Source organism: Balaenoptera borealis (assembly GCF_965194805.1).
Source record: "Balaenoptera borealis genome assembly, chromosome: 5".
Classification (NCBI taxonomy): domain Eukaryota; kingdom Metazoa; phylum Chordata; class Mammalia; order Artiodactyla; family Balaenopteridae; genus Balaenoptera; species Balaenoptera borealis.
In genome coordinates, this window is record NC_138862.1 from 76,098,189 (window position 1) to 76,113,262 (window position 15,074).

The window sequence follows — 15,074 nt, forward strand, 5'->3', positions numbered from 1 at the left end:
GCTACTGCTCCTAACCATGGGTCTTCCAAACCACATAAATTCTATCAGAAAGTTAATCTACCCCACAAGCAAGGCCACTTGCTGGTTATAGAACATGCTACAACGTGTATTCTTTAAAAAACAATTAAAAAAAATTTTTTTATACAATTTTTAAAGGTTACTTTCTACTTACAGTTATTACAAAATATTAGCTCTATTCCCCGCGTTGTTCAATACCTCCTCGAGCCTATCTTACACACAGTAGTTTGTGCCTCCCACTCCCCACCCCTATATTGCCCCCCATCCCACTGGTACAATGTGTATTCTTAATTCCTTAGAACAGCCTTCAGAAGCAGGTCCTGGTCATTCAAACGTTTCACAAGAAGCAAAGTATACCTGTGTATAAAGAAATGAAATAGCTTTCTGGATACCACACAGCTCATTTGGGATAAAGCCAGGATACCTGTGAGAGGATGAAAAATGGTTTTCATTTAAAGGGGTGCAGCACAGAAGGATCATGATGTATTAAAGAGCCCCGACTCCAGGGATTGGAAGACATGCTTTCATGGGTTTCCCCTCTCTCTGGTGTTCTGCTTCTTCATCTGTAGAATTAGATCATCCTGAAGGGCTTTTCTGGTTCTAAAATCTTCAGATTCTAGGATTATCTTCATGTGTGAAATATCTTGTGGTTTTCATCCTCCATAGCCCATTCATGAGTTGCCTGGAAGACAAGGTCCATTTCTTGGATGACAGTCTGAGAAAGACCAAGGGGCTGTGACTCAGTGAGGTTGACCAGAATCAAACTCCCCTTCATGAACGGAAATCCTTAGAAAGGCAAAGAAGTCATTTGGCTTCCTAGGAATGCTCACATTAAGCTTTTTCCACCCTCATTTTCCATGATATTCTACACTGACACAGGGCTTTCTTAGAAACCTAATGATCGATTTGGATTTAGGGAAGGAGAGGTCACACATTTTTCCAGAGCTGAAGGGACTCTGCACATCCTGTCATCTACCAGGTCCCACCAAGCATCAGTCCTCAGGCTGATGTCTTCTCTCCATCCTCATTGCCACTGCCTACCTAAGGCCTTATTATATGTCACAGCTTCCTACGTGTCTTCCATGACCACAGCACCACCCACTCTAAGTCATCCTTCTCTATTGTTCCCCAGTATGGCTTTCTAAAATACTGCCCTCATAATTAATCCCCAGGCTTAAAATCCTTCAGTTTCCCTATCGTCTGATGCAGTGGTACCTAATGCTTCTCTTCTCTGAAGTGAGTGGGGCAACACAAACTTTTGCCATGTGGATATTTTAATTTTTGTGTGTGTTTAGTATTGGTCCTTTTTAAACATTTGAACTTTCATTTATAATATATGCATAATATATGGTATTCATAAATTACCTACATGTAATTTATAAATAATAAATACACATACATGTGTTACCAAAATTCAGGTCTGGCTGCTTGCTGCTCGAAAGCCAATACCTGAGAGGCAAGGTTGGTGGAAAGGAAAGTTTGCTTTTTTTTTTTTTAATCTTATTTGTAAGTTTGGATTTTCTTTTTTTTTAAAAAATTTTATTGGAGTATAGTTGATTTACAATGTTATGTTAGTTTCAGGTGTACAGCAAAGTGACTCAGTTATACATATACATATATCCGTTCTTTTTCAGATTCTTTCCCCATATAGGTTATTACAGAATACTGAGTGATATTCTGTGTTGTACATTAGGTCCTTGTTGGTTATCTATCTTATATATAGTAGTGTGTGTATGTTAATACCAAGCTCCTGATTTATCCCTCCCCCCAGTGTTTCCCTTTCGGTAACCATAAGTCTGTTTGGAAAGTTTGCTTTATTTCGGAGGCTGGCAACTGGGGGAGAGGGCAGGCTCATGTCCAAAGGCCAACTGCCCCCTGACAATCAGTAGGCAAGAGCTTTTAAAGGGGAGATTCAGGGGTGTATGGGCAGAGGGAGGGAGCTACATGTAGAAAAGACACAGCTCTGACAATCATCTTGAAGTTAGTCATGTGGTGGTCTGATCAGTGTCATCTTGATTGTTTTAAGTTCAGTTCCAGGGTTGGTTTGAGTTCAGTTCCAGGTGCCTTCAGTTCCAGGGTCGGTTTTTTCCCATTTCTTTGAGGCCAGTTCTCAGAATTGTGGCAGCTTCTGTCATGGCTACAGTCTGGTCATCATGCAGTTAACTTGTTGCACCTGGTGGGAGTTTCAGTATCTACAAAACAGCTCACAGGATACGGCTCAGAGTACTATCCATAGCCCTTGAGGAGGAACTAAAGGTCCTTGACTTTATTTAATGACTAAGCTATTATTATTTGGTCTTGTTTGACTGCTTTTCCTTTGTTTCTGTATTTTCTCATTTCTCTGATTACATTTATTCTTTGACTAAAGTTTTTCTGCAGACAAGGCAGAGGACATAGGAGGGTGGGGTTCTGTCCTGGGAAGGCCTCAGAGTGTCCTGCTCCATTTCATACGGAGGCTGTAGATTTAACATTTTTTACAGATGGAGATGTATGCTCAAAAGAGTTTGGAGATCATTGGTTTAAAAGGTAAACTTTACTAGCTTTGCTTAAAGAACCTCAAGTGTCCTGGGACCATATTTCCCTTTTGCTGTCACCTCCAGCCGCTGCGTGCGCCCTCTTATTTCCCCACACCCTGGCCATGCCATGTGCTTGTCCCGTCTCTGGACATGCTCAGTTTGTGTGTCCCATGGCGCTGTCCCTCCTGCTCATGCTGCTCGAAGCACACCTGCCCTGCCTGTTCAAGGCCAAGTCTAAAATGTTGCTTCATCTTTGAAGCCTTTCTTAACTGCTTCTTGTCCCAGAACTCACCATCCCAGGTAAAGTTAGCACCCGCGCTCTGTGATTCCATGGCATTTTGTTTGTTCCTCTAGGACAGCACTTTCCATGTTCACTGGGTATGGTTAGTTGTGTGTGCATCTCAGTGAGGAGGCCGTGGGTGCCTTCAAGGCAGGAACTGCATCTTACTCATCTTTGTACCCAGCACCTAGTACATGTTGGAAGTCAGTAAATGGTAGTTGAGTTATTTTAAATTTTCATGAGCATCTTATAGAGAGGAAGCTGGGAGGGAGGGGGTTAATGGTATGAGGAATAAAATTGGCTCAGTACAGAAACCCCATCCTGATGGGCATTTCCCTGCCCTGCTTCTTCCGTCTTCCCCAGCTCAGACTGGTTTAGTGAAGAGGATATTCTGGAAAAGCGTGTCCTTCTTTCCATTTAGCTTTGAGGCAGCATGAAGGTTAAGGATTGCCCGTCTCAAGGTCACTTGATTCCCGCTGAGCAGGGCTTTGGAGACTGTTCAGTTTATGGCGGACGCCGCTGTGCTTGTCAACTGTGTTCAGTGTGGAGGGGCTGAGTCGAGACTGAAAATGGAAAGAAAGGCACTGAAGGCTGGAGGCATGATACTCGAAGGCTGTCAACATCTTTCTTACAAATGAGGAGCTCCTCTAAAAGTCACGGGTCACAGTGGAAAATCCCAGATATAGCTTATCTCCTTTCTATCCACATACACATACCTCTCACCTACCCGGTGCCTGGCACTGTGCTACGTGCTGGGACAAGGTCATGAATCATTCAAGGTCCTTGCCCTTGAGGAGTTGTACCTAGTTCAGCAGCAGAGACAGATCGTATGCAAACAGCTGTAACAGTGTAGGGAGTCCTCTCCTAGCCTGTGCCCCAGGGAGCTGTGCAGAGGGAGTGATTAATTTAGCCTCAGGGTGTCAGGGAAGGCCCCGTGGAAGACAGCTGAACCTGGAAGACTGAGGAGGAGTAGTTCTGGGCAGAGAGAAGGCAGGGCATGGGATATGCGTTTCAGGCAGAGGGAACTACATCGGCAAGGGTCTAGAGCAAGGGTTGGCCAGCTTTTTCTGGAAAGGTCCTGTTAGTAAATATTTCAGGCTTTTCAGGCTGTAGGGTCTCCATTGCAACTACTCATCTCTGTTGTTGTAACATGGAAGTAGCCAGGGGCAAATGTGTGAATGAAGGCGCACAGGCTGTGTTCCAATAAAACTTTATTTACAGAATTGGCAGCGACAGGACTGTAGTTTGCCAACTCCTGGTCGAGAGGAGGATCTTCAGAGAGCCTCTCATCTGCTGGTTCCCAGTCTTTTCAAGCATTAGGATTACTTTGCATCTGCTACTCCCTGTTTCCGGATGCTCTTAGCTATTACCCCACGGCTCTTCATCAGGTCTTGGTGAAGTCCACTTCTAACCACGATGTTCACAACACATCCATCCCCTGGACCCTCCATCCTTTTTCATTGCTTTCATTTTCATCATGGCACCTATACGAAAACTCTTATGTATGAACTGTTTGTTTACTTCTTGTCTTTCCTGCTGGAATGTAAGCTTCATGGCTTGTTCTCTGTTGTATTCAGTGCTGTGCTGGATCCTGGAGCCTGGGATGCTCATTTTTTCTGCTCCAGCTCTGCATCCAGTGAGGTCAAATGATAGTTTTAAATCAGCCACGGTGGGAAGATTTACCCCGTGGAAATCCCATGGAAATCAGGTTTGGGGCATTTTTTTAAAAAGAGCTGTTTTATGCATATCACTGGTTCTCCCCTCTACCTAGAATACCCACCAGAAAGTCTGGTGCTCAGTAAATACTTGATTTTTTAATAAAACGTGCTACCAGTATCTGCTGATTGAGAAAATAGATCTCCGCTTATAGATACAGAATCCTCTTGCCATTATTAGTGCTTCACAGGGATTTCCATGGCCCTTAGATGGGTAACTGCTGAGGGCACCATCGCCTTCACTTGACCTGTGGGAAGACTGAGGGCTCAGGACAGGTACGTGGTAATCTTTACCCCACAGAGCAGACAGATTCTGCTAGGCCATGATGTCACATCTCCGCCTTATTCGCTGCAGTCTCCCGAGTGAATGTGGGGTCTCAGGTCTGTGTCTCTTTTACTAAACAAGTATTTTTAATGAATTCCCCAGTTTAGTGTGATTGTCATTTCTGCAGAGTGTTCAAAAGTCCAGATAAGTTCTATCCTCTTTCACATGTCTTACTGTATCCATTTCTGATTTGTCTGGGGCTTTGATTTATGGTATGTAAATGTGCCCTAGTCTATACCCTTTAGCTGTGATTGTCATAAATATATGTTTATGAACAATCTCCTACCCTGACAATCTATTTTGAAATCTGCAGTGGTATGAAGCCCAGAAGCACTTGACAAGAATCAAAATTTAACAGCCTCTTCAATCTCAGTTCCTTTAAGTGGGCAACATTAAACCTTGACACCAAGGGTCTGGTTTGTAAGCCCACAGAAACTGATTAAAAAGCCCCATCAAATTACTACACAATGCATGCTTAACTTTTACAAAGTACTCTCCATTTGCAGGATGCCTGCTAAACAGTCTTTTCAATTCCCTGTCCTAAGCACACACTAAGAAACAGAAACGTGAACTTGTATTTAACGGCCATCTGGCTTATCTCAAAGCTTTCCAGGACCTCAGGGCTAGAAAGGACCTTGCATTGCCATGCAGAATGCCTTAGCTTTCAGAGATATCTGTGTCCTTCATAGCTGTCCTGACCTGTAGTTTTTTCTGCTTCTCTCTGTTTGCTTCTGTACAGTGATGGAGAACTCACTCTTTCCTTAGGCAGCCTGTTTTCTTTTAGAATACAGTTTACAGAAAGTTCATTTTTACCTGCCTCCCTGTAACATTCAGCCATCGGCCCTAGTTCTATGCCTGTGGAGCCACTCAGAACAAATTGGCCTCTTCTTACTTCCGTCTCCTCTTCTGTCTTCTTACTTCTGCTCTCAAGAAAGTGGGGACAGCTCTCACATCCCCTGCATCCTCCTTTCTCCAGGCTTCATATCGACTGTTCATTCAGCCATTCTTCATACGACAGTCCTTTGTACCACCCTCTTTATTTGGCTCCTGTTCCTCTGGACATGTTCCAGTTTTGCCGGTGTCTTTCTTAAAGTGACTGAACAGTGCTGGAGAACAGCTGGGACCATAGAATGTTACGCTAGATCTGCCTCTTCACTTACTAGTTCTGTAACCTAGGGTAAGTGATGTAGCTTCTCTGAATCTCGATAATCTCACCTGACAAATGAGAAAAGTACCTTACACATTCAGTTGTTGTGAATACCAGATACAACTGTAGTGAAATCATTGGGGGAGTGCCTGCTACAAAGTAGATGGGTTCATAATACGGCCATTGTTATTATAATAAATACTATTAATTCTCTGGCTATAGCTCATAATAAAGTTTGGATCACTTACAGTTTTCATTTTAGATTGGAGTTTACATGGGGGCACTTTCTCTAAGTTTAGGTGCAAATGTTGAATAGGCTGGCCCTAGATAAACACAATGCAATTTTAGGATCTCATATATATATGCCTGTATATAAAATATGTCAATATTAAATATATATTTCTTGCATGGTTTCCTGTAACTCCTTTCCTTTGTCACTCCCACACTTCAATAACTGATGCACAACTAGGTGTTCCTCCCCCTCCTTCTCATCTCTTCTCTACCTTCTTGCCCCCGAGTCCTGCAGCTTGCACAAGATACATACAGATTATGTCTTGGCTGCTCTTTGGGAAGGAAAGGACAATGTTCATTCAGTATATCAGAGACGAGTCTTTTCCTAACTCATCTGTGTGTTGGCTGGATGACCTTGGACAAGACATTTTCCCTCTGAGGCTCAGTTTTTCTTTTTTATCTTTCAACTTGATGAAGGAAGGTATTTTGATGAAGGAAGGTATTGGATTCTGAGTTCCTTTCCAATGCTAAAATTCATTCTATTTTCTACAATCTAGTATTCATTTTGAGACGTGTGATTAGGCTTCCTTGGTTCTGGCTGTGTTCTGGTTTCCAGCGTGTACCTAGGTAACTGTTCCATAACTACACTTTAAGGCAGCAGGAACATCTAGATAATTCCTTCAGGTCTCAGCTTTTCTGAGTGGCTTTGAAGTCAAACCTTCTGTGGAAATTGCCACGTCATCCTGAAGGGAAGCGGAGCTGAACATGAATTCCTATGCTTTACCTTCTTTCTCACCAACCTCTTTGAAGGTAAAATTTCTTACTTTTGTGGCTCTAATTATTATTTTTAATAAACTTTTTATTTGAAAATGGTTTTACATTTACAGAAAAGTTAAGATAGTACAAAGAGTTCCCATGAAGCCTACACCCAGTTTCCCATATGAACATCTTACATTCGTTTGGTATGTTTGTGACAATTAGTGAATCAGTATTGATACCTTATGAGTAACTAAAGTCCATGCTTTATTCAGATGTCCTCAGCTTTTTACCTAATGTCCTTTTTCAGTTCCAGGGGCCCATCTAGGATACATTACATTTAGTTGTCTTATCTCCTTAGTCTCCTCTTGGCTGTGACATTTTCTCAGAATTTTTTTTTGAATTTTTGACAGTTTCGAGGGGTACTAGTCAGTTGTTTTGTAGAATGTCCTATAGTTGAGATTTGTTTGATGTTTTTCTCATGATTAGACTGGGGTTATGGGTTTTGGGGAGGAAGATCACAGAGGTAAAGTGCCATTCTCATTACAGCATATCAAGGGTATCAAGGTATCAAGGCTATCAGCGTGATTTATGACTGTGGACCTTAACCTTGACCCCCCGCTGAGGTAGCATTTTTTTTTTTTTGTCGGGTTTCGGCACTGTGAAGTTACTCTCTACCCCTCTACCCCATTTTCATAGTCTCTTAGGAAGGGTGTCACTATGTACAACCACTGCTAGTTCTTTTCACCTAACCGTCCAAGGTGGGTGTTTCTGATGGCTGTTGTCTTTTCTTCCACCAGAATTCTCCTATTTTGTTGACATCTCCGAGGGCTTTATCATCTAAATCCAGCCAGCGTTAAGGAAGAGAAAATGTGGAGGATAATGTTTGCTTTTAAAAGCCTTGGCCTGAAAATGACACACATCACTTCCACTTAACATTCCATATGACACTCATTCATCTGCCAAACCTAACTGCAAGGGAGGCTAGGACATATGGTCTAGCTGGGTGCCCAGGCAAAAGAGGAAATGGATTTTAGAGAAAATCTAGCAGTATTTGCTACACTACTTTAGAGTACAAAAGGGAACAAACTAAACCAATGTCTTATCACCATCTAATAATATAGCCATTGCTTCATAAAAAAATGAAAAAATAATGGAAAAACATAATCTTAGAATCAAGCAGAGTCATATAAATTGAAAATAAAATTAGCTTAATAAAAAACTTACTCTGTTGACCATATTTTTCTTACTTCACTGTTTACCTGTGAACATTTGTTGAGAATAGGCACTTACCTGCGTGTTAGCATTTGCAAAACTCTGCTGTATATTATGCCTATACCAGATTCTGCATCACTCCCAAAGTCTGCCATGCTGTTTTTTCCTTCATCCATTGTTTTTCTGGAATGCCCTTCCTCTGGTTTCTTTGCCTATGAAAATGCTATTCACTCCTCAAGTGACAGGTGAGGTGCCTTCATCTAACTTCTAGACAGAATTAGTCTCTTGCTCCTTGTGACATCATGTCACTTTGCTTCCATTCATCATTTAACAGCTATCTCACACTATGTGTATGTATGTTTCATGCATTAGACTGGGTGCTCCCTGAGGACAGCACAGGTTTTATTAATCTGTTAGATGCCTAAGCATGGTCTGAAAAATAAAAAGCATGTTTTGTTGAATGCAGTCAGCATGCTAGATATCCCAAAAAGTGGTCTCATTTTTTTTAAACCCTTTTCTTTAAAATACAACAAAACATTTTCTTTTTTTTCCCCCAATTATAAAAGTGATCCTCCCTTACGATAGCCAAGCCTTCCTGGTGGAGGTGATCTTGAGCTGAGCCTGGAAAGGTTGATAGGATTTGATAGTAATAAAGGTATAGGCCTGTCGGGCAGGCTATACTGCTTTCCGTGACACATCCTAGGTTCAGGGCATTTGTTTAATAGATGGTCAGGGCTCCTTTGAAACAGCTATAGTGTAAAACATTCATGTTCATAGATCATCACATAATTAAAACTCAGACTCTGAGCTTGCTCTGTACTGCTCTTGGGTGGTGGGGCTTGGTGTACAGCCGTATGCTCATTATCTTGAACAGGAGTTACCAACCTGAATTCCCAGGGTTCCAACAGGGGGATAGCTTCACCGTAGCAAAAGGAGTGTTTAATTACAGCTACAGAAAGAGGAGCATGAAAAAAACCCAAACAATCATTTTCAGGCTTTAATGATTCAGCTGCCATGCATCTCATTACCTATCAAAACATGACTTCTTAAAGTGACCTTATCAAGTTTATTAGAGATAAAGTATGAATTATAAGACAGTTGTTCCTTTCCTTCCTTCTATCCTTTTCTATCCTCTACTCTTAATCTTTTGGTTACTCTAGTGACTTTACAAGCTCAATTAATATTTTACTAAAACATGAATCAGCAAAGTCTATTTGTAAAATACTTCCTTTGGTTTACTTACACTGTTTCCTCAATTTTCAGGGTTGAAAAATTAGACCTTAATTAGGATTTATATTTTTATGGGTTTTTTATTTCATATTATCACATTTATTCATCTTAAATTCTAAATTATTATAGTTAGCGTAGAAATTATTTTTTCCCATTACACAGATAGGAAAACAGCCTCAGATACTAAGTGACTTGCTCAGGACCCCACAGCAACTGTGGTTCAAAGCTGGGTCTCCTCATTGCACATCTAGAGCTGAATGTACCACATTAACAACTGCCTGTCAACCAGTTAGCCTTGTGGCAGAGGCTCACACATTCTTTTATTTCTCCTAATTATAAAAGTGACCCACACTTACGATAGCCAAGTCTTCCTGAGGAGGTGATCTGGAACTAAGCCTGGGAAGGTTGGTAGGGCTTAATAGGTGGTAGGGGTACAGGATATTTTTTTGCAGTGAGGTTAGCTAGCTACATGCTTCTCCTACATGTCCCTTGGGGGTCAGGGGCATGGAGACAACACATTGAGAATGAATCCATGCCTTGATTTCTGGCACTACTTAGAGGAGAAGATTCTCAAATCAAAGAGACTTTAAGTCAAAGGTGCTCAAATTATAAATACATTGAATTTATTTAACCACAGTAATAATACATAGTTATCAATCAGAATGCCTAATTTCCAGTTTAGTTCTTTTTTTAATACCCTACTTCCTCATTACCAGTTTTTTTGGCAACTTTTCTATTTCTTAGGACTGCTTTGAAGAAGACATGTTTATATAGGCATTGCCTCAAACTCCCAAGTATGTGTGATCTAGTCATATGTGCAAAAGACATATGTCATAGGGAGCAGGTCCATTCCCAAAGAGTTTATTGCATTGATCCTTATCTAGAACTCTTATCTAGACTCAAACATCAATAAATGTGTTTAGTTTAACACACAGTACTTAGCATGTTGCCTGCCCAAAAAAAGAGGTTCTGAGTAAATATTGGTTTAATAAATTGGTGAAGGAATGACACTGTCAGTTGAAATTCATTGATTGTCTTTTTGAGGATAACACATAACTACTTCACCAGTCATATGATTTCTATCCTTGCCTCAATTTTTATCGCCAGAAGCAGCATTTTTCTTTTTCTTTTTTTTTTTTTTTTTAAAGAGAGGGTAGATTCTTTTTTTATTTTATTTTATTTTTGGCTGTGTTGGGTCTTCATTTCTGTGCTAGGGCTTTCTCTAGTTGCGGCAAGCGGGGGCCACTCTTCATCGCGGTGCGCAGGCCTCTCACTATCGTGGCCTCTCTTGTTGCGGAGCACAGGCTCCAGACGCGCAGGCTCAGTAGTTGTGGCTCACGGGCCTAGTTGCTCCGCGACATGCGGGATCTTCCCAGACCAGGGCTCGAACCCATGTCCCCTGCATTAGCAGGCAGACTCTCAACCACTGCGCCACCAGGGAAGCCCCATTTTTCTTTTTCTACTAATTTTTATGAAATAGGGCTATAAATGTGCTCGAGTAGTCTAATTTTTTCCCAAAACTGAAGTAGAGACAAAGATGGTGGTGATGTACCAGTCAGAATGGCCATCATCAAAAAATCTACAAACAATAAATGCTGGAGAGGGTCTGGAGAAAAGGGAACCCTCTTGTGCTGTTGGTGGGAATGTAAATTGATACAGCCACTATGGAGAACAGTATGGAGGTTCCTTAAAAAACTAAAAACAGAACTACCATATGACCCAGCAATCCCACTACTGGGCATATATACCCTGAGAAAACCATAATTCAAAAAGAGTCATGTACCACAATGTTCATTGCAGCACTATTTACAATAGCCAGGACATGGAAGCAACCTAAGTGTCCATTGACAGATGAATGGGTAAAGAAGATGTGGCACATATATACAATGGAATATTACTCAGCCATAAAAAGAAACAAAATTGAGTTATTTGGAGTGAGGTGGATGGAGTTAGAGTCTGTCATACAGAGTGAAGTAAGTCAGAAAGAGAAAAACAAATACCATATGCTAACACATATATATGGAATCTGAAAAAAAAAAAAAAGGTTCTAAAGAACCTAGGGGCAGGACAGGAATAAAGATGCAGACGTAGAGAATGGACTTGAGGACATGGGGAGGGGGAAGGGTAAGCTGGGACGAAGTGAGAGAGTGGCATGGACATATATACACTACCAAGTGTAAAGTAGATAGCTAGTGGGAAGCAGCCACATAGCACAGGGAGATCAGCTCGGTGCTTTGTGACCACCTAGAGGGATGGGATAGGGAGGATGGGAGGGAGACGCAAGAGGGAGGAGATATGGGGATATATGTATATGTATGGTTGATTCACTTTGTTATAAAGCAGAAACTAACACACCATTGTAGAGCAATTATACTCCAATAAAGATGTTAAAAAAAAAAAGAAGAATGGTGGTAATGCTGTAGAAAATAGATTGTTGCTGGCAGCTAGTACCACAGTGAGAAAGCTTTAAATATTTATGTTAGCTGCTATACAAAAATTCAAATGTGGTATACAAAGATCAGTTTGATGGTATTTGTGTGTAGGGTGTTTTTAAAAGCTGAAGACCACTTCTGGTTTGAAATACAGAAATATGCATGGCTTGATTTTTTTGTGTGTGCTGGAAAAATGACTTTTGTAGTATTGGGGCTCACTTGGATGAAGTATTTACTGAAGGTGAAATCTGTTTCCACATACTTTTCCAGTGACATCTCATGGCTATGGGGGTTTGGCTTTTTCCTGTGGTTCTCAACCAAGCCTGAATTTGATCAGAATTTCAAAGCCCAGGAAAGATAGATAGTTGTCATTCAGCAGAAATAGAAGTCTTCCAGGACCTGATTATGACTGCTGAAAGCTTAGCAATTACAGTGGCAGTTTGGTCTGAACCGTGATTCTGGAATGGGACCACAAACTTAGTGGCATCTTGCAGCCAGACACTAGATGCAGGAGGGAGAGACATAATTCATTTTTTAGCACACCTCTGTATTTTCTAATCATAATTAGCTTTTATTCATTTACATTTGGTTTACTGTTGCAGAGATTTATTGATCTGCCTCTAGAAAGAAAAAAAAGTACAGATATGTTACCAAAATGCCTTCCTTTCAAATAGTTATTTCAATATATAAACCACTGACATTTATGCATTTACTTCAGGAATGTTTTTGACAATTTGCAGGTGTGCATTAAAAAAAAAATTTCAATAATCATTTCATTTTGTTCTGCAGAACCCCAGCTGAAAGGAATTGTGACAAGGTTATTCAGCCAGCAGGGATATTTCCTGCAGATGCACCCAGATGGTACCATTGACGGGACCAAGGACGAAAACAGTGACTACAGTAAGGCACATTAGCTTCTTGCAATCCAGTTACAATCAAATGTATGGCCCAGTGTATCTTAGACTTAAAGCATGGCCAGGCTACCTTTGGAACTATTCAACTACTAGTAAGCTGGTGTCTTTTCCTTTATCCTTTTTGCTATGATTCCCTATAGCTAGGAGACAGTAAGGGACAGAGATTATGTACTCAATAAGAAGGTAGGAGGCTTGAAGGAGTTCTGACCGGTCAGTGGACAAGAATTTCCTCTCATCCCACTGTTTGTAGTCAGGATGATGTTAAGTATTCATAGAAGCAAGGCAGACCTTCCAGCACAAAATGGTATTTTAATCCTGGAACCAAACAGTAAACATGTTATAGTAATTCTTAGAACATCATTTCTGGAAGACCAAAGTTACTTCTCAAGGTAAACATTGAATATATACATATGTATATTACATGTTATTTTATTTTGATTGAGGACAAAATTATTGATTTAAAAAGAAAAATATATTAAAATATTATGATAACAAGATAATAAAGACTGGTAGAACTGCAATTTTGTTTATAGTTTTTTGAGATAAAATGCAAACATTAATAGATTATTGATAATATCCCTGGAAATAATGTTTAACTAATTTAACTATATAGGTGACAAGTTTGATAACTAAACAAATCATCAAGGTCTGAGAGAGTATATTTGCATTTCAGAAGAATTTTGATTGCAAGCCTCAGAGCCAAGAATGATCACTTTCATCATATCTTTCAGTTTCTGAATAATCGTGTACAGATACCTGGGGGGAAATTCGTGTTGTTCTAAAATTATACAGGGCATCATATTGTTTCCCAAAGTTTGTCTGTATTCCCTGCTAGATCTTTAGTACTAGTCACATAGTAAATGCTCATTAAATCTATATCCAATTGAGTTGTCTTCTGATGGAGGTGATTTTGTGGTTCGACTGACATTCTACCCAATTGCATAAGATAATCTAAGAAGTCTGATATTTTATGGTGAACTATCTTTTAAGTTAAAAATAAAGATCTCAGGAAAGAGCTACAATCCCTAGAGTGTGAAAATGCTCTTGTCCACCCCTTCTAAATTATTCTTTGTTCACTTAATGTTACACATTACAAAATATGAATTACAATAAAGAAAAGATCTTATTATAAAGAATTTCATCCCATTTTCTGTCAAGTAGGTGATTAGCTTATTGTGGTTTGCACTGTTGGTTTATGTTTGTGGGAATGTATTCTTTAAATGATTTAAGGTTTAACTGAGTACAGAAGAATGAGGATGCTTTCCTCTCCATGTAGAATTTTCATTTATTACATCTGAACTTGAATTCAGATTTAGTGAAGCTACAAGTATAGGTGGAAAGAATCAAGGATGTGGCTTAGCTGTGTCACCCGTGCTATCTCTGGGGTATCCCTTGTTCTGGTTTCTTTTTCTATAAAATGATGTGGCTGGAGATGATAATATTAATATCCTTTGTCAGACAGAACCATCCACCCAACTTAAAAAAAAAGATTGAAAAATTATAAATTGATGAAGATAGATTCAATCCTCAAGTGAGCCAAATAGCCGTAGCCACAGGATACAGCTGTTACCTAGACAGCTGTCCTGTGGATCCGTGACGTTTATCACGGGGCAGTGGCAGAGAGGTGAGGGTGAAAGCGTGGGGTCAACCAACACAAATACCTTCCTTCAATGTTTTTAGAAAAATAATTGTAAGTGCTTTCTCTGCAGATGCCGGGTCAATGGCTAATATAGATCTACAACCACATATAAATACACACACTTATACGCACATATACGTAATATATATACGTATACATAGAGGTGTAATGGCATTACGAATAACACACATACTGAGGGTGCTACATTTTGTCAGAAACTTTTAGAAACTGTCTGAATTCACAACTTTAAAATATCTTATTTTTTATTAAGACAAACTACTGCATACATTTATTGATATGTTGGTATTAAAAGGAGTTTAAATATACAAAATAATAAGACTTAGATAAATTCATCTGGACACCCAACCCCTTGCTTAAAGTTTAGTTAAAAACATCAATACATTTGAAACCCCTGTGTGCTCTTTCTGGTGGAGTCCTGCTTTTCCCTTCAGTACCAGACATAACAACTATCTTGAATTTGACATTTTTTATTTCTGTGCAGTTTTATAAATACATTTTTTTCATATATATATAATGCATATACTTACATCAGTCATAACATCATTTTGCATGTTTTTAAACTTTTTATAAGAGGAACATTGCTATATATAACTTTTATGTATTTTTCTTCCCCAATATTATGGTTGTGAGATGCA

General features: G+C 39.9%; 1 protein-coding gene and 1 long non-coding RNA gene across 7 annotated transcripts in view; one reads left to right on the forward strand and one right to left on the reverse strand.

Annotated features, from left to right (window-relative positions):
• The window catches only part of FGF12 (fibroblast growth factor 12), a 543,244-nt gene that overhangs the window by 326,795 nt on the left and 201,375 nt on the right, over window positions 1–15,074 (forward strand). For all 6 annotated transcript variants that reach the window (XM_082393377.1, XM_082393376.1, XM_082393375.1 and 3 more), the window contains one exon: window positions 12,655–12,765. In XM_082393377.1, coding sequence (XP_082249503.1) covers window positions 12,714–12,765 — 52 coding nt within the window. In that variant the 5' untranslated portion in view covers window positions 12,655–12,713. The remainder of the gene's footprint in view (window positions 1–12,654; window positions 12,766–15,074) is intronic.
• On the reverse strand, window positions 131–12,644 carry LOC309629418. Its single transcript, XR_014245071.1, has 2 exons — window positions 2,650–12,644; window positions 131–2,432 (listed from the first exon to the last, which is right to left on the reverse strand). It is a non-coding gene; the product is annotated as an uncharacterized lncRNA (long non-coding RNA).